The sequence below is a fragment of the Phascolarctos cinereus genome, unplaced genomic scaffold (genome assembly GCF_003287225.1).
Source record: "Phascolarctos cinereus isolate Bilbo 61053 unplaced genomic scaffold, phaCin_HiC Scaffold_5;HRSCAF=322, whole genome shotgun sequence".
NCBI lineage: Eukaryota > Metazoa > Chordata > Mammalia > Diprotodontia > Phascolarctidae > Phascolarctos > Phascolarctos cinereus.
This window is the reverse complement of record NW_027555958.1, coordinates 273060814-273083648: the sequence shown is the minus strand read 5'-3', so window position 1 is coordinate 273083648 and position 22835 is coordinate 273060814. Positions and strand designations below refer to the sequence as shown.

The following is a 22835-nucleotide window of genomic DNA, read 5'->3' as shown; positions in this document are numbered from 1 at the left end:
TCCTGTGATTTAGGAATCTTCACATGTATGGAGGGTGGATTGGAGTAAGGAGACAGTTGAGACAGGGAGACTAATTAGGAGGATATTGCAATAAGCTAGGCGAGAGGTGATGAGTGTGATGGCAGTGAAAGGGGAGAGAAGGAAACACGCAAGAGATGTGAGAGGGAAGCAAGAAAACAAGTGATTGGTTGTCTGTAGGGTGAGGAGAGTGCATGAGAGTGAGGAGGCAAGGATGTCATCAAGATGGTGAACCTGAGTTACTGGAGAGATGGTAGCACCCTAGCCAGAGATAAAGAAGTCCAGGAGGGGCCAAGTTTGAGGGGAAAGAATGAATTCTGTTTGGGTCATACTGAGTCTGAGATGCTTATAGGACATCTGTGTGGAGATGGGAAGGTTTGGGGAAAAGGATAATGAGTGCTGCTTTGTATGTACTAAATTTGAAACTTCTATATAACATCCAGGTTGAAATGTTCATTGGGCAGGTATGGGACTGGAGCTCTGGAGAAAGACTAGAGTTCTAGAAAGATAGATCTGATATTTTTCTGCATAGATCATTAAACTCATAAGAGCTGATGAAGTCACCAAGGGACAGAGCCTTGGACTATGACATGATGGTGATCCAATAAAGGAGACTAGAGGCAGGAAGAGAACAGAAAGGCAGAAGTATCACAAAACTCACAGTCTAGGAATGTCTAGGGTCAACAGTGTAGAAAGTCCTGTAGGAAGGTCAGGAAGGATGACTATTGAGAAAAGGCCATTGAGTGTGGCAGTTATGGGATCATTGGTAATATCCATGGTGAAGCATATTTTAATCCTGTTGTCTACCAACAGTCCCTCTGTCTCCGTCCACTCTTAGGCCATGTTATATATGTTTTTTTAAAAGGGTGCTCAAGGAGTACCTTTGTGCCCATAGAATCCTCATATGGATGAAAAACACGACCACCAATCCGATCTATCATTACCATACTCCGGGTGTCAGTTTCTTTAGTTCTAAATCCAGGGGATAGAATGGTTTTCTAGGTGCCTTCCAGAACTAACCTAAGATTTAGAAGGTAGGTCCTGAGGGCCAGGCATGGTTCACAGCCAAGTTGGAGCTCCTGTTTGGCCAGATAATGGCTGCTTTCCCCAGGGATGTAGAACTGTAGAATGTTAGTCCCATTAGAGAGTCATAAGCCGTCTCCCAGGCACCATGTTACTGAATGTAAAGCAGGGAAGATTTCCCAGGGTGCCATCCTTTAATTAGTGGTAGCAGGTGTGGGTAGGATGGGATTCATTCAGTAGTTGGCAGTTTGAGATGTAAGGAGGAAAGAGGCTGGTCCTGCACTAGCCCTAAAGAACCAGCTGCAGAGAACAGGTTTTCTGATTGCCTCTGAGACACTCCAGAGGTCACCCTCATTCCCCTGCATCATCTTGCACTCACCCACAGGTGCTTCTGTCTCTGGAACATGGGGTCTGGGCTCCTAACCTGCACTTCAAGATCCCCAACCCTGAAATCCCTTCCCTCCTGGATGGGACACTTACGGTGGTGGACAAACCAATCCCTGTCAAAGGCGGCAACGTTGGCATCAACTCATTTGGTTTTGGCGGCTCTAACGTTCACGTCATTCTCAAGCCCAACACCAAGCGGGCCCAATCCCTGCGGTCCCCAGCCTTCCCACACCTGCTGCAGGTCAGCGGGCGGACAGAGGAAGCTGTAGAGACATTGCTGGAGCAGGGCCAGTTGCAGGCCCAAGACCAGACTTTTGTGAGCATGCTTAATGACATTGCCATCATGCCCCCAGCCAGCATGCCCTACCGAGGTTTCACTGTGCTTGGGGGTGAGAGTAATGCCAAGGAGGTACAGATGGTAACCTCAGGCAAACGACCTCTCTGGTTCATCTGCTCTGGTAAGTTTTGCAGCCCCTTTGTCCACCCCATCCCTGATCTTCTCCATCTGAAACCCTGCTGGGGCCAGGGCTTTGTTCTAATCATAGAATCTCAGTGTTGAGAAGGACCTGTCCATTCCGTTTCCAAATGCAGCAAATCCACACTAATTCTGTGATTCTTTTTTTCTACCAGCGCTTAATGTTAAGAAATTCTAAATCCTCATTAAGTCTCATTTCATCATTTCCTCATGTCTGGGAAAGGAAGGGTGAGAACTAAGAGAATGATAACATTCCTCTTTATAAGAAATTCCTTTGTTTTTGTGGCAATTGCTAAACTTCCCTCTTCTCCCTCCTACCCCTTCCCTGAGCCTTCTCTTCCCTAGGCTCAGAAGTTCCCCACTCAGTGCCAAGGGCTAGACAAGGGATCCTCCCACATACACACCTGACAATCTCTCCCCTCTGTGGCTGCCCTGAAGTGGGCCAGGGGGTGGGGTCAGTACCTCCCTGCATGCAAATGGGAGGGGAAAAGGAGGGTAAGGTTTAAACTAAGTAACCTTATCCTCCCACCCCTCAAACAGGTATGGGTACACAATGGCGGGGGATGGGCCTGAGTCTTATGCGACTGGACATCTTTCGCAACTCCATCTTGCGCTCTGATGAGGCTGTGAAAGAGTATGGCCTCAAGGTGTCCGATCTACTACTGAGTACCGATGAGACCACCTTTGATGACATTGTCCATGCCTTTGTTAGCCTTACTGCGATTCAGGTAGGAGAGAAGAAGACACTTCCCCATTCCTAAGTGTACCTCATCCAATAGACTTCACCACCCACCCACTCATACAAAACAAGTAATCTTTTACTCAAGAAAAAGGGTTTGGAAGATCTGTGTGATTCTGTCTTTCTTCCTGGGAACCTCATGGTAGGTGGGGAGGGGGTGTAGCTTGATGAGACATTTTTATGAACTGCTTAACTCAGGTACTTCTTAGCCAGACTGTGTAGGGGGAGCCAGTAGCTTGATGGGTTCAGCGTAGAACCTGTTGTTAATGAGACCAACCAAGGTCATGGGTTCAATCCCAGTTTTGGCCAGAAAGTGTCACACAAAGAACAATTAATTCCATTCATTGGTCAAAAAGTAGGGCCTTAATTTTAGCCAGGCATCTAACATGTCACTGGTCTAGCGGGCAATGGAATCAGAAAGTATGACTGATTTTTACCCTGTTAGAAAAAAACAGCGTTTTTGTCTGCTTGTGGTCATCTTTAGTGACAAAAGACAGTTTTTAATGCTCAGGTACTCCCCCTACCACTCCCTTTGCCAAGAATCTCAGGATCCAACAAAGAAATGGGCTAGGACTGGGTGGCCCTATACTGTCACTTTGGGATTAGAGGCTAGGGAAAGTATTCATTGGAGGGTCAGTGATCCTTGGTCTGATTCACTTCTCCCCTGTTACTCTTCCCCTTCAGATTGCCCAGATTGACATGCTGATGGCGATGGGCTTGAAGCCAGATGGTATCATCGGGCACTCCTTGGGTGAGGTGGCCTGTGGCTATGCTGATGGCTGCCTCACCCAGAATGAGGCTGTCCTTACTGCCTACTGGAGAGGCCAGTGCATCAAAGATGCCAAGTTCCCTGCAGGAAGCATGGCGGCTGTGGGTAGGTGTTTGAGAACTGCCATTCCATTATGTGGGGCTGCCCATTCCAGGCTCCCCTGAGAAATCAGGACAGGGAGAGATCAGAAACAGTCTGACGAGCATGGGAGGTAAAGGTCTGTTTTGTCTTCAGTGATCACCTCTGTCATTTGTTTAGTTAAGAATCTTCCCCCTACCTATAGTAGTGCAAAATAACCTCCTTCTAGGCATACCATGGGTGAAGAAACCACACAGAGTACTAGAGACTGGAGAATTTAGGTTTCGGCTCCAACTCTCTCATTCCTGAGCTGCTGTGTGGCCTTGAACAAATTACTTCCCCTTTCCCTGGGCCTCATTTTTACCATCTATAAAATGAGTAGCTTGGACAAGGTGCTTTCCAGGGAGATCTTCCACCTCTTTGGTCCTTCTCTTCCCCCAGGGACTTGTGTGTTAATTATCCACTTTGTGATTATTCATGACAAATGTTTAACTCCAGGCTGGCTTCTAACCCTGCTTCCCGGGCCACCATCCAGGAAATGCTAACTCATTTTAATGTTAGTCTAAATCAAACAATTGGAAGATAAATCCACAGCAGTTGGACTTTTTGTTTGTTTTGTTTAAGTAGTGCAATATATTCCAAAGCTAAGTAGAAGTTATCTTGGTACTAGACTTGGAGTAAGAAGGCCTGGATAGGTGTCCTTGCTCTGCCAAACGGTGGCCTGAGACTCCATCCTATCATTTGCAAAATGGGAATGATAATATTTGTAGTATGTATTTCATAGGGTGCAATACGCATTTTTGTAAATTTTCAAGTGCTGTATCACTTCAAGCTCTTCTTTTTCTCCTGATTCTTGTTACTCTTGTCTTCTGCTGTGAGTTAACCATCCCGCCACTATGCTTCATAAGCGTAGATCAAGACCTTGCCAGAACTAACCATTTGGAACAGTGGAGCCTTATTCCTTCCTTTAAGGAGTTTACCCCTTTAACGTGAAATTAAAAGATAGAAACATAATTAAGCACAGATTATGCAGCAGTTACAACAGTGCCTGGAGAAGAAGGAAGAGGTGGCATTAGGAATGTCTCTGACAAGTCTGAGAAAGGCAAAGTTAAACCACAGAAGTGGGTGGTGAGGGGGAGGCAGGAGGCCTGTTCATAGATCTATTAGAAATATCTGGCCTAGAAAGCCCAAAACTTGACATGGATCTTACCCTGGCTGGATTTGGCCAGCTCTGATCCACCCTATAGCCCTCAGGGTGGGGAGGGCTGTACCTGGGATTCTTAAGTTATGTACCTTAGTATCATCTCCCTTCTCCTCCCTCCTAAACTCCTTTGAAGTCCACCTAAGCCTGTAGCCTCCCTCCCCCATCCCCTCACAGCCAGGGGATCCAGCTGGTGGAAGCATCCATATGTGCTGAACATCCTGCCCGTGCTTATCCTCAAGTACTTGTACTTGTCATCAACTACCAGGTCCATGAAAGTCCACTATGAGGGAAGGAACCCTGGGAAAAAATGAGTCTGCACTCCGCAGAAAGGAGCCCTAACCTTACTGGGATCCCATTACTCCTAGAGCCTCCTGGCTCTTTGTGATTTGAAGTGACACCCTTGCTCCCCGTTTATAGGGCTGTCGTGGGAAGAATGCAAACAGCGCTGTCCCGAGGGCGTTGTCCCTGCCTGCCATAACTCTGAGGATACTGTCACCATTTCAGGGCCCCAGGTGAGTGGGGACCCTGGGCTGGAGAAAGCACTGGAGAATCTGGCCTTCCAGGGCAGCAAGGAACTTATCTTGTATTTCCTCTTAGACACAGGGGGTGGGAATCTGCAGCCTCAAGGCTGCATGTGGCCCTCTAGGTCCTCAAATGCGGCCCTTTGACTGAATCCACACTTCACAGAATAGTTTGTTCAAGGGCCACACTTGAGGACCTAGAGGGCCACATGTGGCCTCAAGGCTACAGGTTCCCCACCTCTGATCTAAGACTCGGGGACAAGACTGGGACTAAATGGTTTCTCAGAGTAGTTCTAAGAACCCTTACTTAGAATGAGGGCTGAGCTCTTGAGATGAGAGGATTGAACGGCTGCTTGGGGTACTCTGATAGTGTTCTGGCACTCATCCTCTGAGCCTCATGTATAAATCACAGGTCCTCTTCTGTAAGATGCAGGTTGGTGTAATGGAGAAAGCAGTCATCTCAAGGCAACCTGTATTCACCAGCATGCTGCCACAACCCAGCTCTGTCATGAGCTAGCCCTGTGACTCCATGCAAGTCCCTTTGCTTCTGTGGGCCTGTTTTCTCACCTGTAAAATGAAGTTTTTGGACTTGATGATTTCTCAGGGTCTCCTTCCAGCTCTAATGTTCTGTGACTCTCAGCTGGCTTTTCAGACAAATGAGCATGTCATATATTCCAGCAAATACAGTCATGGCTTTGGAAATGGTAGCTGGAAAATAACAAGAGGGACGTGGACCAAGCCCTCCCTCTTCCCCACCTCCCCCAAATGCTTCCCCCTTCTGTTTCCTTGAAGATGGAAGCCCAAGGGAACTGACCCTGTTCATTTCCGTCCCTCCCCTCTGCCCAGGCTTCAGTGAACAAATTCATCGAGGAGCTGAAGGCTGAGGGGGTATTTGCTAAGGAGGTGAGGACAGGTGGTGTTGCCTTCCACTCCTACTTCATGGAGTCCATCGCTCCCGTGCTGCTCCAGGCCCTGAAGAAGGTGAGTGAGAGGGAGTCAGGGAGCTGTCACATACAAACACCCACTTGGTATAGGACAAACCCCGTAGGAAGCACCAGGGAAGGTATAGAAGTGAGGAATACAAAGAGAGCCAACGGGCCAGTCCCCATCCTCAGGGAGCTTCTAATAAGGAAGCAGCACTAGTTACAGAGTAGGTGAGGTGGGTTCTAGCTAGCTTAGCTGTGTTGCCTTTAATAAAGTCACTTCACACACAATCTCTGAGCCTCAGTTTCCTCACCTGTAAAATGACATTAGATTGGAAGTCCTCCCATGCCCTTCCAACTCTTACATGCCTTACCGTGAGGGTGAGGGAAGGCAGAATAAAAGTGATTGGGTCAGGAAAGGCTTCCTGTAGTGGGGCAGGGTATATTGTGAGTTGTTTTTTTTAATTGGTCAAGGGGGGAGATATGGATTGGTGGAGTGAAGGGATGAAAGTATTTCAAGAGGGGAGAACAGTAAGTGCTTTTCAAGTACTGTTGAGCTCTTTTGTTGTCTCTGGGAACAGGTTTGGAGGGGGATTTGGAAACGGTTTAGAGCCAAGTCAACAACTGGGCCAGCCCTGGGCCCTCCATTCTGAGCTCATGTATTTTTTAGAGTGAGGCTAAGGACAAAAATGAAAGAAGATACATAATAATGGGTTGGTTTGGGTTGGTGTGGGGATTGGCGGGGAGAGGATGGAAGGAGAGAAAGAATACTAGCAGAAATTGGAATAGACTGGAATTGCGGGCATCTCTCACACAGGTGATCAAAAGTCCCCGGGCCCGCTCCCCCCATTGGCTCAGTACCTCCATCCCTGAGGACCAGTGGAAGAGTCCCCTGGCCCAGACATCCTCAGCAGAGTACAGCGTCAACAACTTGGTGAGCCCAGTGCTCTTCCAGGAGGCCCTGAGGCACGTCCCTGACAATGCCGTGGTGTTGGAGATCGCCCCCCATGCCCTCCTGCAGGTACCGGGACCCTTGGGGGAACTCAGGCACACCGGCAGTATTACCAGTGGGTTTGAGTGGCAGCAAGAGTCATTCCAGCAGTTGGCAGAGAGTATTTCGTGCTAGCTTCTACTTGCTCAGCTCCATGCTGGGGCTGCCAGGGAGGCCTGGATAGCAGATAGAACAGAAATTTCTTAAGTACCTACTAGGGCCATGTATCTTGTCCTTGGCAGTAGGTGAGGGAGAAATTTTAACTGAAATGGAGTCCTTGCCATCAAGGAACTTTTAGTAAGCAGATAAGATACAATCTTGGATCTAATACACAAAATCAATGCTAAATAAAGCACGTGGTGGGACCTGAGGGGGAAAATTCCTTCAAGGCCACAGATCCTGCCCTCAGGCAAGAAATATGAGAAAACTACTCTTAAGCCATTCTTTCCCTGCCCTGCCAAAAAAAAAAAAGATTTAAAATGCAATTATGTCTTCTAAGTTATATGTGCCATAGGAATTCAGAAGAGAGGGAGACAGTAAGGGGCAGTGTGGTAGCGTGCATAGGGCACTAGACTCAAGCAAGCCATGGGTTCAAATCTTGCTTCTGACACTTCTGACACACGTCTGTGTGACCCTGGGCAAGGGGCTTAGCTTCTCTAGGCCCCAGTTTCTTCTTGTTATGAAGGGCTTGGATTCAACCCGTCTCCAAAGGTCTCCGACCTTTAAATCTGTGTTCTTTTAAACAAGAACTAAAGTGATGTAGGGAAGACTTCCTGGAAGAGGTAGGTCTTGATGATAAAGGAGTCTTTGAAAAGTTCTTGAGAAGAGAGGGCAGTAAAGCCAAGGGAAACGATAATCAATGATTGAAAGGCAGTGAGCTCCATATAGGGAGATAGAGATCATCTTGGTTTAAATGGAGGAGATCTTTTGGGGAATGGTGGGAAAATAGATGGGACAGATTTTGGAGGTCCATAAAGCTGACCAAGAAGGTTAGACTCAATGAGGAGTTCAGACAGTGAATGGCCATTTTAGGCTCATGGGTAAAGGAGCAAGATGTTGAAAATGATGTTTAAAGATTAATCTGATGGATTGAAACGTACGATTTGCTCTTTTTTTTTCCTTCTGTTTTGTTTTGTTTCTTCTTTCTTGTGGTTCCTCTTGTTGGTTCTAATTCTTCTTTACAACATGAGTAATGTAAAAATATGTTTAATAGGAATGTATATGTAGAGCCTATATCAGTTTGCATACCATCTTAGGGAAGGAAGGGGGAGAAAATTTAAAACTCAAAAGCTTATGGAAATGATTGTTGAAAACTAAAATAAATTAATTAATAAGGAAAAAAATAATAAAATTACTATCCAATAAAAAATGATTAATCTGACAGTGTTGTGTAGGAGAGACTGAATCTGGGTAGATGAGTTGGCAGGTCTAAGTTCAGTGTCTAAGCATGAAGTGATGAGGTCTTGGACTAGAGTGGGGATGGAGGAGGGATGCATATGAGAAATATGTTTGAGGAAAAATCAGGATTGAATAACTGAACATATGAGGTCCCTTCCATCTCAATCTACGTTAAGTCAGACTTTGAGCCCAGGAAACTAGGAAAATGGTAGTGAGAATGAAAGAATGATAAATATTAGGACACTTTAATTTAAGCACTTCAAGTTTAAAATGATGTAGGATATTCAAGTGGAAATATCCAGGCTGCCTCCAATGAAGATTTGCTAGCATTTACTTCAGTAATTCAAGGTTCTGTAATTTGCCCAATGTGATTACTCCCTCTACCAGTCCCTCCAACTCAGGTTTGCAGTGGATTGGACTGGAATTTAAGAATCATCTACATATTTGAAGTTACTGAAGTCATGAGATCCCTGAGGGAAAGAATGTAGAGAAACACTGAGTTTTGAGTGACCACTTGAGAGAAACACAGAACTCTAGGGAATATCTGAAATTCAGTGGGTGAGAGGAAGGGGATTGACTAAAGGAGGAAGAGGAGGAATTTGTGTGTGTGTGTGTGTGTGTGTGTGTGTGTGTGTGTGTGTGTGTGTACATATATATATATATATATATATATATCAGAGACCCAGAAGAGGACAGAATCACTGAAACCAAGAAAGAGAGTGGCCAGATCTAACCTTACTACTGAGGGATTAAAGAGGATGATAATTGAGGGAAGTGCCATCAGATTTGGTGACAGGCAGATCATAGGATCCTGAGAAGTTTTTCAGCAAGGGCACAAAACAGACTGGAAAGAAAAATAGAAGTAGTGACTATATAGATACTTTATGGGACCACACTTAGAGGGATTTGGAGACAAAGGAAGGACCATCAGTCGTAAAAGTAAAACAAGGGTTAGCTACCAGGAAGCAATTCCTGGCTAAGGAGCGTAGCAGACAACAGACAGCATTGGGATCAGGGGTGAGCTGAGCCCCTCAGCTTTCCACCACCTGAGGAAGGATGCCTGTGGTCCAAAAAATTCGCTACCCTGCAGACAGACTAAGGTCATGACCTATGGAAAGCCTTTTGCTCTCTCTGCCATTTGCAACCTCGATCATATGGCTTCCTCCCTGACCTCTGGGTCTCTCCCTGCCCCCACCTAGGCAGTCCTGAAGAGAGGCTTGAAGGCGACCTGCACAATCATTCCTCTGATGAAGAAGGACCACAAGGACAACCTGGAGTTCTTCCTCACCAACATTGGAAAGCTCCACCTGACCGGGTAAGGGAGTCCAGCCAGAGCCAGGTGGGGAGAGGGTGCTATTCACACTCCCCAGGGAGAGACTTAGGATTAGTCCAGGTTTCACCATCACAGCCCCATGTGGGGATCCTAGAGAAAACAGAGTCCCACTGATATGGAAATATGTTTTACATGATTGCACGTGTATGACTTATATCAAATTATTTACCATCTAAGGGAGAAGAAAGGGGAAGGAGGAAGAAAATTTGGAATTCAAAACTTTATTTTAAAAAATGAATGTTAAAAATTGTCTTTACATGTAATTGGAAATAATAAAATACTATTTAAAAGGGGGAAAAAAGAGAGAGTCGCAGCCCAGTCCAGCCAAACTCTCAATTGTCTTAAAGAAGAGATACGAATAACTTGGGTGCCCTTTCAGTTTTGTTAGATAGACATCCACGTTCATTTGCCTATTTGCTCCCACCACCTGTCCATCCAATTCCTGTCTTACCCTAGCTCAGCCCAAGTGAAATCTGGGACTTTGCTAGCAAGGGCAGGGAGGTATACCTGGTTCAGTTATTTATTTCACAAAGCAGTTATCCACTCCTGGATAATGGATACTGACTTGCATATGGTGGCTATAAAACAAAGAGTTTGGTTGTTGGGTCTTTTTTTGGTTTTGTTTTAAATTAGTGTACAGGAATTGATATGACTTCTATTGGTGTTGACTCCTTCAAGGTAATTCCTTTGGGAAACTAGGTATTTATTTCAAATGGTGCTGTTCTTACTCAAAATATTTCAGGAATTCCTTTTGGAAATACTGGTCAGGCTAGTTTAAAAGGCATAACTTGTTTCTAACTCAGAATAGTATTGCTCAGCATGATCACCCACCTTATTCATCAGACTTGGCTCCTAGAGTCTTTAAGCTATTTCTTTCTTTCTTTTTTTTTCTTTTTTTTTTCTTTTTGGCTGTTTCTAAAAATCAGATCTCCCTCCAAGGAAGATTTACTTCAGTATTCAAGGTTCTGTAATTTGCCCTATATGATTACTCCCTCTACCGACCCCTTGAACTCAAGAGAAAATCTTTAAGGTTTCTGTGGTCCAAAAAATTCGCTACCCTGCAGACAGACTAAGGTCATGACCTATGGAAGGCCTTTTGATTCTGCTCTTCGACTGTAATTTTTTTTTAGAGGCCCCATCCAAGAAGTAAACCACTTTTGGTTAGAAAAATCCAGTGGTGTGAACCTAATGATGAGTCCCTCTGCATTCCGCTAGGTTAATCCCTTACTGGGCCTGGACTTAGTGTCTGCAGCTCGATGTAGTTTGTATTCCATTGGTGCAGCCTTCGAGAACCAAGGTTACCTCCAAAGCTTGATGAGATTGATGGCGGACTTGAGTGGCAGTCTGTACCATTAAGGGTGTTAAAAAGAATGTGCTCTAATAGATTTATGTAACAGTATGACTGCTGCAAAGATAATTCTCAGAGAATCATTTTGAGCATCGGCAGTATCATGAAAGGTGCCTGTCTTCCCAGGGTGACTGAGGAGAGCATTCATTTGGGTTTATTAGTTCTGATGTAATTATTAACCATCAGTATCATTACTCAAGAGGCTCATCTTCAGGTAGTGGTTAGAACAGATATCCTGGGAGGTCACTTCCAAAACTATTTTATGACTCTGCCTCATAATCTTCCCTTATATCTTTGACAGACTTTCTAAGGAAACTTTGTCTCGGTATCCCCCTGAGAAGTCTTCTGCGTGTCCAAGGTTCTGATTCAATCTCCCATTGCTCTCTCTTTCTCTCACTTCAGCACCAGTGTGAATCCTAATGGCCTCTTCCCACCTGTGGAATACCCTGCCCCTGTGGGAACACCACTCATCTCTCCTCATATCAAGTGGGACCACAGCCAGAGCTGGGATGTCCCCTCTGCCAGTGACTTTCCCAATGGCTCAGGAGGTTCCTCTTCCTCCACTGTCTACAACATTGGTGAGGTTCCTCCCTCCCTGCCCCGATCTCAGGGGAGCCCATAATCCCCTAAGGGTCTGGCCAAGATCAGAGTGATCTGACCCATCCCACCCAGGGCCTGCAGCTGACAGTCTTTGGATTTAGCTGCATATCTTGTCCATGGAAATCCTTGGCGTATACCTCTAGCCCTGGCAGTATTGGACTTTAGATGTTGGACAGAAGGCATCCTGTCCAACAGAGAGAGTTTGGAATGGAATGGAGGGGATCCAGTCTGGACTCAGTTTCACGGGAGCTTCAGATGGTGCCAGTTCCAAACTCTCATTGTTGTTTCCATTTCCCCATCACCTACCTCTATAATATAAGAAGCCACTTCAGCTAGGGAGCCTGTCATGGGATGGGGAAAGATATAGACTAGGAGAAAGTCTGGAGACTTGAGTTCTGGCCCTGGCTGTGCCCCAGGTAGTTATGCCACCTTAGGCAAGTCACTTCTCAAACCTTGACCTTCGTGTTCTCCAGTTTAGGGAGAGAGGGTTAAACAGGATGAGCTCTGGTGTCCCTTCCAGCTCCAAATGTTTGTGATGGTATTTACTGAGCCCCCTCTCTTTTTATCCTATATTTATTTTATTATTTATTTATTATTTTATCCTATATTTATTTTTAACCTCTGCTAGGTATGGGGTGGGGGTGCAATAAGGTAGAGATCCTCAGAGAGCTTATAGTCTCTCTGGGGAAACAACTTTGATGTTGCTATAGTTGGAGGGGTACCAAACCGTGTCAGATGTGGGTGTTTGCAACCACCTACCACCAGGAAGTCTGTTCCCACTAGAGAGATGAGGAATAGTTCTGTAGAGGAACATGGAGGCTATTCATCTAGATTTAAGGAAAAGCCTGAATGGTATAGCCTGTACAAGGGAAAGGGAGGAGAGGAGGCCCACTGGGTGAGAACAGAGGATACATGCTGGGGGAATACATCGATTGGGTAGGATGTGGCCAGATTGTGGAGAGCCTTGAATGCCAGGGGCAAAGAGGTTGGGCTTCATCTCTTAAGGCAAAGGGAAGGTCTGTTGGTTCTTGACCAGAGACATGACCTAATTAATAAAAATTGGTGTTTAAAAAGATTGCTACCATGTTAGCGTCTCCAGCACGTCATGGCAGACCGAACTCTTATTAGCATTGTGCAAGAGAGATTGGAGGAGGAAGACTGATGGTGGGGTGAGAACTTTGTTAGGAGACCATTGGCTATTGCAGTAATCTGTGGGAAAGGTGACAAAGGCCAGAAGTGTGGGGCAGCGGCAGGGAGAGTAGCGGTGAAGGAACAAGTCCAGCTGGCATGTCAAAGAGAACACTCAGAGGCTCTGATGAAACCTTGGTTATCCAGACATCAGCTAGAAGCTCCCACAGCGAACAGCAGAGAGGCCAACAGTTTCCCTTATTGCCCTAGTGAGCATTTCATTCTCTAGAAAAGCAGAGGAACTCAAGTCGCAGGCTACAAAATAAATCTTCAGAAATCCGCAGCACGTCTATCTAGTAATAACAGAGAGGAGAGGTGTTCACAAGAGGAAATGCTACACTGAATGTGACTCTCACTAACAGGGAAAAGTTCATTGCTAGAGGGGTGAAGCGAGAAAAATGTGGGCCCTTGATTTTGGGGAAGTTTTTCCTAAATTTCAGATTTCCCAGATTTCAAAGGGTTCAGAGGAAATATAGGTACGATCCTGGGGTAGTTAGATGGAAGAATGCTGGACCAGAAGTCAGGAAGTCTTGAATGCAAATCCTGCCTCAGGTTACTTTGTAGCTGTGTGTTCTTGGGCAGCAAATCACTTAATCTTTGCTTCAGCTTCTTCCTTTGTAAAATGGAGATGATAATATCACCTGCCTCTCAGGGCTGTGGTGAGGATCCGGTGGGAGAATAGTTGCAAAGTACTTTGCAAGCCTTAAAATTGTCATTGTTGGGGCAGCTAGGTGGTGCAGTGGATAGAGCACCAGCCTTGAAATCAGGAGGACCTGAGTTCAAATTCAGCCTCAGAACAAACACTTGACACTTACTAGCTGTGTGACCCTGGGCAAGTCACTTAACCCCAATTGCCTAAAAACAAAAAACGACAACATAAAAAACTGTTGTTGTTACTGTTATCCTATGGCCTAAAATTCTTCTGGGGAAGTCAGACCCAGAGGAATGGGAAATTCTAAAAAATTAAGATTGTTGAGACACAGATGGGAACAGTTCAAGTTCAAGAGGAAGGGAAGAGGGTTGGTTTTTTTGTTTTTGTTTTTATTTTTCTGAAGACACTAAAGTTATTTAGTTATTGATTTTATTTTTTAGCTAGGCAGTGGGGTTAAGTGACTTGCCCAGGGTCACACAGCTAGTAAGTATTATGTGTCTGAGGCCAGATTTGAACTCAGGTCCTCCTAAATCCAGGGCCAGTGTCCTATCCACTGCACCACCTAGCTGTCCAGTCCAACTTACATTTTTAAAAGAAACATAGAAGATAGGTGCTCATCTTTACTTGGGGTGGATGGGGCAATAAAGAGAAAGCAAAAACTGCTCAATTTTCATATTCTGTTTTCTCTGCCAAGATAAATCCTGTTTATACGGAGAAGAACAGAACAAAAATGGTCACAGGGATTGATACCCAAGAAAAGTAAGGGGTCAGTGAGAGAGGACCTGGCTGTCCTTGGGGCATTTAAAGTCACCTGGCCCTGGTGAACGACATGCCTGGTTCTTGGTAGATGCAATTACTGAGGTCCTAGGAAACAGGAGAGATACCAGAAGACACGTGAAAGGCAATATCCTGATTGTCCAAAAAAAAAAAGAGAACAGAGCCTGCCAGCTGTAGGCTAATGAGCTAGACTTCAATTCTGAGGAAGATTCTAAAATGGCTCCTTGTAAGACAATTGGTGAACATCTAAAAAGGAAAGGGGTCATTATGCAGAGCCAGCCTAGCTTCGTGAGAACCAGTCACACCAGACTAACCTCATTCCCTCTTTTTGATAGGGTTATTAAACTGATAGATGAGGAGAATGCTATAAAGACTGTTTACCTAGGTTTTAGCAAAGCTTTTGATGCTATTGTAGAGAATATGGCAAGAGGGGCACTAGATGATAATATGATTAGATGGATTCAGACGTAAGTATATATATGAAAGCCTAGGCAGACCTATGGATTCCACACTGGTTGAGTAGCCAGACTCAAAAGTTGTTAATGGGGGCAGCTGGGTGGTGCAGTAGGTAGAGCGCTGGCCCTGGAGTCAGGAAGACCTGGGTTCAGGTCTGGCCTCAGATACATAACACTCACTAGCTGTGTGACTCTGGGTAAGTCACTTAACCCCAATTGCCTCACCCAAAAAAAAAAACCCAAAAAGAAAGGTTGTTAATAGTTCGGCGTCAGTGTGCCAGGAGGATTCCAGTGGAGTATTCCAGGGACCGGGGTTTAGCCCTATCCTGTTTAGCACTTTATCAATGATTTGGGTGAAGGATTTAGGTTTCGTTTGTTAAGTTTGCATATGACAAGATGGAGAAGGCTTTGTTGTTAGACATCAGTTCTGAAAAAGATCTTAGGGGCTTAGTGGACGACAAGGCGTTTTTGTTGTTGTTGTTGTTTCAGTCATGCCTGATTCTTGGTGACCCCATTTGGGGTTTTCTTGGCAAAGGTACTGGAGTGGTTTGCCATCTCCCTTCTCCAGCTCATTTTACAGATGAGGAATAGAGTTAAGCCCAGGATCGTATAGCTCATAGATTGCCGCCTAGCTTCCAACATAAGCAAATTGAGATGTGATAGCCAAAAATTCAATCTAGGACTTATTAGAAATGCATAGAAAGGCAACAAGGAAATATACTAAGTGCCTACTATGTGCCAGGCAGTGGGCTAAGCACTATACAAATATAGTCTCGTGTTTTCCTCACAACAGCCTCGCCATTATTCTCCCCATTTTACAGTTAAGGAAACTGAGGCAGGCAGAGGCTAAGTGACTTGCATAGCTACTACGTGTCTGAGGCTGGATTTGAACTCGGGGCTTCCTGCCTCTAGATCCAACACGTTATCCACTGTACATTGTTCTCTGCCTCCTCTACCTTCATCATACCTCATTTAGAGAATTGTTTTCACTTGGGGCCTCCATAATTTGTAAGGGACATTAATAAGCTGGTGTCTGGGGAAGGACAGCCAGGGTGGTGAAGGACCCGCTGTCTGCATCAGAAGAGGATCACGTGAAGGTGCTCGGGGGTGTTAAGCCTGGAGGATCACGGTAGCCATCTTCAGGTGTCTGAAGGGCTGCCTTGGGGAGAGGATCTGGTCTGTCTGGTCCTGGAGGGCAGAGCCAGGAGCAAGTGGGTCAAAGTCGCAATGAGATTAGGAAAAACTGGCTAAGAATTCGGTCTGTCCTTGAGAAGTGGTTTCACCGTCTTTGGGGGCTTCCAGCAGGGGCCGAGTGACCACTTGTCACAGATTGCAGTGGGAATTGTTCTTGTAGAGTGAGCCTTTCTCCTCACAGGAGGAGAGGGCCAGTCCCCAGGGGCCAAGGGATTCAGTCACCACTTCACCCTCCTCCATGCCAATCCCTCAGGTTCCCCTTCAGCTGAAGAACCTACGTCTGACTGTCCTCCACTCTCTCTCCCCCATTGATGGAGGGGAGGGATGTGAGATACTCTGCAGAGCTGCCTTGTCCTTCCTGGGAGTGGTTCCCAAGGCCTGACTGGTTGTCCTCTTTACACGACAGATCCAAGCACTGAATCCCCAGACCATTACCTGGTGGATCACTGCATTGATGGAAGAGTCATCTTCCCAGCCACCGGCTACTTGTGCCTGGTCTGGAAAACGCTGGCACGCTCCCAGGACGTGGCCATGGAACAGATGCCTGTGGTATTTGAAGATGTCACCTTGCATCAGGCTACCATCCTGCCGAAAAAAGGTGAGAGGAAGAAATCGGTACAATCCTGGTCAACTTGTTCTAAGGTCCCAAGGTCTAAGGAGGTCATCACCCCCATTCCCAAATGCCAGCACCCCTGGATTCTAGTGGGGAGGGAGATCAGATTTAAATCCTGAATCTTGTCTGTCTGAAAAACACTGTTGGGGCAGCTAGGTGGCGCAGTGGATAGAGTGCTGGCCCTGAAGTCAGGAGGACCTGAGTTCAAATCCGGCCTCAGACTAAACACTTGACACTTACTAGCTGTGTGACCCTGGGCAAGTCACTTAACCCCAATTGCCTAAAAAAAACCAAACCCAAAAACACTGTCTACCTGGTAATCTAATTAATGATTTGGGACTGGAAGTCCCAAAGGAAATCCAAGGTGTTGGTAAGGAAAGAAGGAATCATCTGTGCCTCCTGTACCAATCATCACTTAAGTGCTCTGCTCTGTCTCTCTTGCAGGTACTGTGTCTCTGGAAGTACGACTCATGTTGGCCTCTCGGACATTTGAAGTGTCTGATAACGGGACCCTGATTGTGAGTGGTAAGTGAGGGATTCTCAGAGAGTGCATACCCTGGTCAAGTGACTCCGTATTTCTGAATGCTCTTCTTCCTTGGCATAGAAGCCTGTCCAGGCCTCTTGGCTTTCCCCGCTGTGGCCTCTTGGCCTCCCGTCTGTGAGGCTTTCTCCACCATCCTCCAGTCGTGCAGCTTTCTAATCCATGCCATGCCAGTGTTCACCGCCCACTAGGCCCAGCTCTGACACTGGACATCTGTTACCTCCCTCCTCCTCCTCAACCCCACTTCTGCTTCCTTGCAGGGAAAGTATACCATTGGGAAGAGCCAGACGCCAGCATCTTCAATTATCAGCCAGGACAGAGTCCAGCAGCCTCTACTGCCAAGTTCAGCCTGTCCAAGGCTGATGTGTACAAAGAGCTGCGGCTTCGTGGTTACGACTATGGTCCCAACTTCCAAGGCATATTAGAAACCAACCTCGAAGGTGCGTCTGGTGGCTTGCTCCAGGAAGGCTCCCGAAGGGCCAGAGCAGCAGATCAGTGGAGGGATGGGAGGGGCCCAGGCTTTTGGAGTCAACCGTGCTAAGCAGGTGGAGCCAGGGGTTTGTGGGGCTGGCTGCCTCCTTTACCACAAATCCTTGACAAGGCAAGGCTCTACTTTTTATGTGTCCTTTTCTCATCCACCCCCCCCCCCAAACCGAGTGCCCCCAGTACTCTGGCTCTTAATGTTGTTGGTCAGTCATTTTTCGGTCGTGTCCAACACATCGTGACTCCATTTGGGGGTTTTTTGGTGAAGATACTGGAATGGGTTGCCATTTCCTTCTCCAACTCATTTTATAGATGAGGAAACTGAGGCAAGCAGGGTTAAGTGACTTGCCCAGGGTCACACAGCTAGGAAATGTCTGAGGCTAGATTTTAACTCAGGAACATGGGTCTTCCTGACTCCAGGCCCAGCCTTCTATGCGCTGCACCAGCTAGTTGTCCAGAGTCTCTTATTAGGACAATCATTTTGGATTGAGGGGGTGCCCAAGGGTGGTTAAGTACTGTGTCCTCCATTGCAACTTTGTAAGCTCCTGCAGGGCAGGGACTGCCTTTTGCCTCTTTTTATATGCCCACTGCTTAGCCCAGGTCCTGGCACATAGTAGGTGCTTAATAATTATTGATAGGTGAGACAGGGTGGGCTTCATATTTTATATGACATCCAAAACAAATATTTTGTCCCAAACTGGCCCCTTTCTCTATTAACAATGTTAATAGAGAGTTCTATAGTTTGGGAACTCTCCTCATGGGGAGTAAAAAAAAAAACAGGCCCACTAAATCAAAGAGGGGGACCATATTGAAGGCATCTTGTTGGAACAGCTGTTTTAGGTACCAAGGTGCTGCTGAGTGCTAGGGGGAAGTAGGACTGAGCTGGGAATGTGATGGGCTTCTGGGAGCATCCCAGTGGCCTGTGTGATGTCAGGGTCTGGAACCTCTCGCACTAAGGCTATGCTAATGAGCCCTTCTCACTGCCACAGGGAACCTGGGAAAGCTGCTGTGGAAGAACAATTGGGTGACCTTCCTGGACACTATGCTGCAGATCTGCATTGTGGGGGAATCTCAGCGCAGCCTCCGCCTCCCAACCCGTATCACCTCCATCCACATCGACCCTGCCACCCACCAGCAGAAAGTGTATCAGCACCAGGAGGAGACACAAGGTAGCCCCTGGCCTCCTTGTTCCGTTTTGTGGGGTTAAGACTCTTTATGCATGGTTGGGGGTTACGGTGGGGTGAGCAGGTGCACATGTGGTGGTGGGAGGGCCCTAGACTGGAAGCTTGGCAACTAAGGCTCTGTGAGCCCTGGGGCTAGATACCAGGGCTGTGCTAATGCCACCCCCCCCCCAGCAAACCTCATTGTCCCAACCCCCTATAGTGGCAGATGTCTGGGTGGACTCCTGCTTAAGTTACACAGTAGCCGGCGGCGTCCTGATCTCACGGCTGCATGCCTCTGTGGCCCCTCGGAAGCAGCAGGAGCAGCACGCACCCATCTTGGAAAAGTTCTGTTTTGTGCCTCATCTGGAGAGCAATTGCCTGGCCAGCAACACCGAGCTTCAGGGAGAGCTGCAGCAATGTAAAGGTGAGGAGACCAGGGGGGGTCTTCCAGTGCGGACACTAAGGGAGCTGGGCGGACAGGAAGCCGGCGGGGTCAGAAAGGAAGAAACAGAGATAGATGCAGAAAAATAAACTCAGAGGTAGGAAAGAGAAGATGAAGTCACTGTATGTCAGAACACAAGAATGCAGGGCCTCCCTTTAAAGCCTGAGAGATCTAAACTAAACATTCCTAATTTTCTCGGTCATTTTTTGGAGGACTTGGTTTACAGGACCCTGATCACCCTCCCAGACATGCTTTGGTTTGTCCACATCTCTCTTGAAGCATGGTGCCCATAACAGTTACCTCCCTGGTTTTGAACTTTCCGCCTCTTCCTGATGCTGAGTCGCTTTGGGGACAAGCCACATAAGTGCTCCATTCTTTGTTACATGCACTGCCATTAAGCTGGGGCTTCCCCATTCCTGTACTTCTGTGACTGGTGTTCTGGACCCAAGCACAGGACTTAAGATTCATCTCATAGGGGGTAGCTGGGTGGTGCAGTGGGTAGAGCTCCAGCCTTGGAGTCAGGAGGACCTGAGTTCAAATCCAGCCTCAGACACTTGACACTTACTGGCTGTGTAACCCTGGGCGAATCACTTAACCCTGATTGCCTCACCAAAAAAACACAAAGATTCATCTCATAGGCCATCCAGCCAGCCCATCAAGACGTTTCTTGCTCTGGAGCCCATCCCATATTGTTAGTGCTTCCTTCCCAGCTTGGTGCCATGCACAGGTTTGCTATGTGGTCTTTCTAAGACTTCAGGAGTTTTGAAATGAACAGGCGGAAGGACCTCCTGACAGTTATAGTTCAGGTCATCTGCATCTGTTGAGGTTAAATTGGATGCAGAAAGGTTTAGGTAATTCGCAGGTGGCATCCTGGGTTTTTCAGAGAAGAGCTGGGGCCGAGAGAAAGGACACCCTTGTGGTGATGTCTCTGCCGGAGCCGTGACAGTGGGTGGCCTGGAGCCCAGGTCAGACCCATTGACATTCATGCTCATTTTCTAGAATAAGAAGAGGTGATAGAAGCAGGTTTCTTCTGCTCCTCTTTGAGAAGCAGTGTGAGGTGGGGGGAGAGGGAGAGTGGTGCTGAACAGCCCCAGATCCCTGCTTTTCCCCATGTCTTCCCAGGACCTCTGAGCATTACTCTCGGGGTGACTTCATTTGCTTCTCAACAAGCACGGTATAGTCATCCACTTGCCTCATTTGTAAATGGGGAAACTGAAGCCTGAGAAGGCGGAAACTTAGCCCAGTTAGCACAGCAAGTCAAACTGGCAGCTGTCCTGGAGTGAAAGACAACCGAGCCCCAGGCCTTGGTGATCACCTAAGGATCAGGGCTTGGTCCCCATACCCCCAACCTGGAAGCCCCAGCCTTGCCTTACTTATCCCAACTCCTGCAGGCCTGATCCAGAAACTGCAGACCAAGGTGGCTCAGCATGGGGTGAAGCTCTCCGTGCCAGGCCTCACCGGAGCACAGGCTTCTCCCTCCAAGGACTCCCCACAGAAGGGGCTGTCCTATCTCCTGGCTGCTGCCTCGCAGCTGCAGCTCAATGGAAACTTGTCTGTGGAGCTGGGGCAGGTGGTAGCTCAGGAGTGGCAGCACTTGCAGGAGGACCACCTGCTGGCAGGGCTTCTGGACTCCCTGGAGCTGAAGGCCTGTGTGGACACGGCCCTGGAAAACAGCTCCAGTCACAAGATGAGGGTGGTAGAGGCAAGTATGGTACCCCAGCAGGGGATGGGGGGTCTGTGGCAGGCAGCTGGTGGGAGAACGCCAAAGATGGGTGGCAGAAGGGGAAGGGAAGCCCGGGGAGGGCCCGTGGCCTTGATGGATTTACTCTCTGTGTCTTTCCCTCCATAGGGGAAAGTCAGTAAGCTTCAGGCTTATTCAGACCTTCCCCCCAGTGTTTCCTTGAAAACTGAACCTCAGACAGCAATATAACCAACTAAATGGACTTAGTAACCGTGTGCATTTAAACCAATTTACTACTTAAAGTATGATTTTTCAGTCACATGGGCATTAAGGTCTCCATTGATATGCTTTACAGAGGGTACACTCTTATCCATCTTCTCTGTCAATTACTTATGGCCCACTTTGAATTCCTACTTATTTCTCTTTCCCCCGGGCCCTGTCTCTTTGCTGTTCAGCCATTTATGGGTTCCAGGAGTCAAAGAATGTCAGAGCTAGAAGGAATCTTATCTTTAGAAAGGGAGATCATTTCATTCAACACCTCTGTCTTACAGGGGAGGAAACTAAGGCCCTTAGAGAAGAAGGGACTTATGGGGCAGCTAGGTGGTACAGTGGATAGAGCACCGGCCCCGAAGTTAGGAACACCTGAGTTCAAATCCAGCTTCAGACCAAACACTTGCATTCACTAGCTGTGTGACCCTCGGCAAGTCACTTAACCCCAATTGCCTTAAAGAAGAAGAAGAAGAAGGGACTTAGCCAAGATAATACAGAACCTGGGTCCTCTGTTCTCTAAGGCAGTGGCTTTTTCCACCCTCAAGTCTCCGAGGGAATGCCAACATTGACGTAGACGGCCTATAAATAGGAAGATGATCTGTGGTAAAAACGAAAATCAGACCTTGTGTGACACGTGGCAAAGACAGTCAGCATGGTTTGGGCTACCTGGGCTGTTGGCTTTGTTCCATCAGGGGCTACTCAGGAGCTAAGTGGGTAGACACTAAGTTTCTTGTGGTCAGTGACTGTGTACTGTGCCCCTTCGGTAAAACCCATACCAGTCTAGCACAATCCTAGGTACACAGCAGATACTCAGTAAATACTTGGCTGGCTGAGCATTTGATAAGTGCAAATCAGTGAAAACTTCCTGGAGGAGATAGTGAGATAGCTTTCAGAAGAATCTTGTGTAGGGTAGGGGTGTGGGCTGGGAAGTGAAGCATAGAGACAGAGTGACAGTTGCCAACATTGTCCAGGCAGTGTCCAGTCCAGGGGCAGAAAGAGAGGCTGAGAAAGTTCCTTGCCTTTCCCTTCCCTGTGCCTGACATTCACCCCTCTTCTCTTCTCTGGATTTCAAAGGTCCTGGCTGGAGATGGCCACCTGTACTCCCGCATCCCTGGCCTCCTCAACAGCCAGCCCATGCTCCAGGTGGACTATGTTGCCACTGACCGGCAGTCTACATCCCTGGAAGACCAGCAAGCTCAGTTACAACAGCAGGGCATCTCCCTGGCCCAGTGGGACCCAGATGAGCCTGCCCCCGACAGTCTGCACAGCACTGACCTCCTGGTGTGTAACTGCACCATCACTGCCCTGAGGGATCCTGCCACTGCCCTGAGCCACATGGGAGCCGTCATCAACAACGGGGGATTTCTGCTGCTGCATACTGTCCTCAGAGGCGAGACCCTGGGGGAGATAGTTGCCTTTCTTACCTCCTCCAACCAGCATCGGAGACAGAGCCTTCTGAGCCAGGTGAGGGTTACTGGTAGTGTTTTGTGATTCTGTAATGCTCCGTCCTGACCTTCCCAACCAAAGACCATCAATTACTACTATCTCTTTCTAGGCCATGGGATTACA

At 47.3% G+C, this 22835-nt stretch overlaps 1 protein-coding gene across 2 annotated transcripts in view; it reads left to right on the top strand.

Moving 5' to 3' along the window:
- Positions 1–22835, top strand: part of FASN (fatty acid synthase) — a 59488-nt gene that overhangs the window by 18560 nt on the left and 18093 nt on the right. For both annotated transcript variants that reach the window (XM_021000947.2, XM_021000946.2), the window contains exons 9-23: positions 1427–1886; positions 2444–2631; positions 3327–3516; positions 5111–5205; positions 6061–6195; positions 6955–7158; positions 9726–9841; positions 11610–11785; positions 16480–16671; positions 17131–17211; positions 17488–17667; positions 18700–18879; positions 19094–19297; positions 20707–21017; positions 22341–22730. In XM_021000947.2, coding sequence (XP_020856606.1) covers positions 1427–1886; positions 2444–2631; positions 3327–3516; positions 5111–5205; positions 6061–6195; positions 6955–7158; positions 9726–9841; positions 11610–11785; positions 16480–16671; positions 17131–17211; positions 17488–17667; positions 18700–18879; positions 19094–19297; positions 20707–21017; positions 22341–22730 — 3102 coding nt within the window. The remainder of the gene's footprint in view (positions 1–1426; positions 1887–2443; positions 2632–3326; positions 3517–5110; positions 5206–6060; positions 6196–6954; positions 7159–9725; positions 9842–11609; positions 11786–16479; positions 16672–17130; positions 17212–17487; positions 17668–18699; positions 18880–19093; positions 19298–20706; positions 21018–22340; positions 22731–22835) is intronic.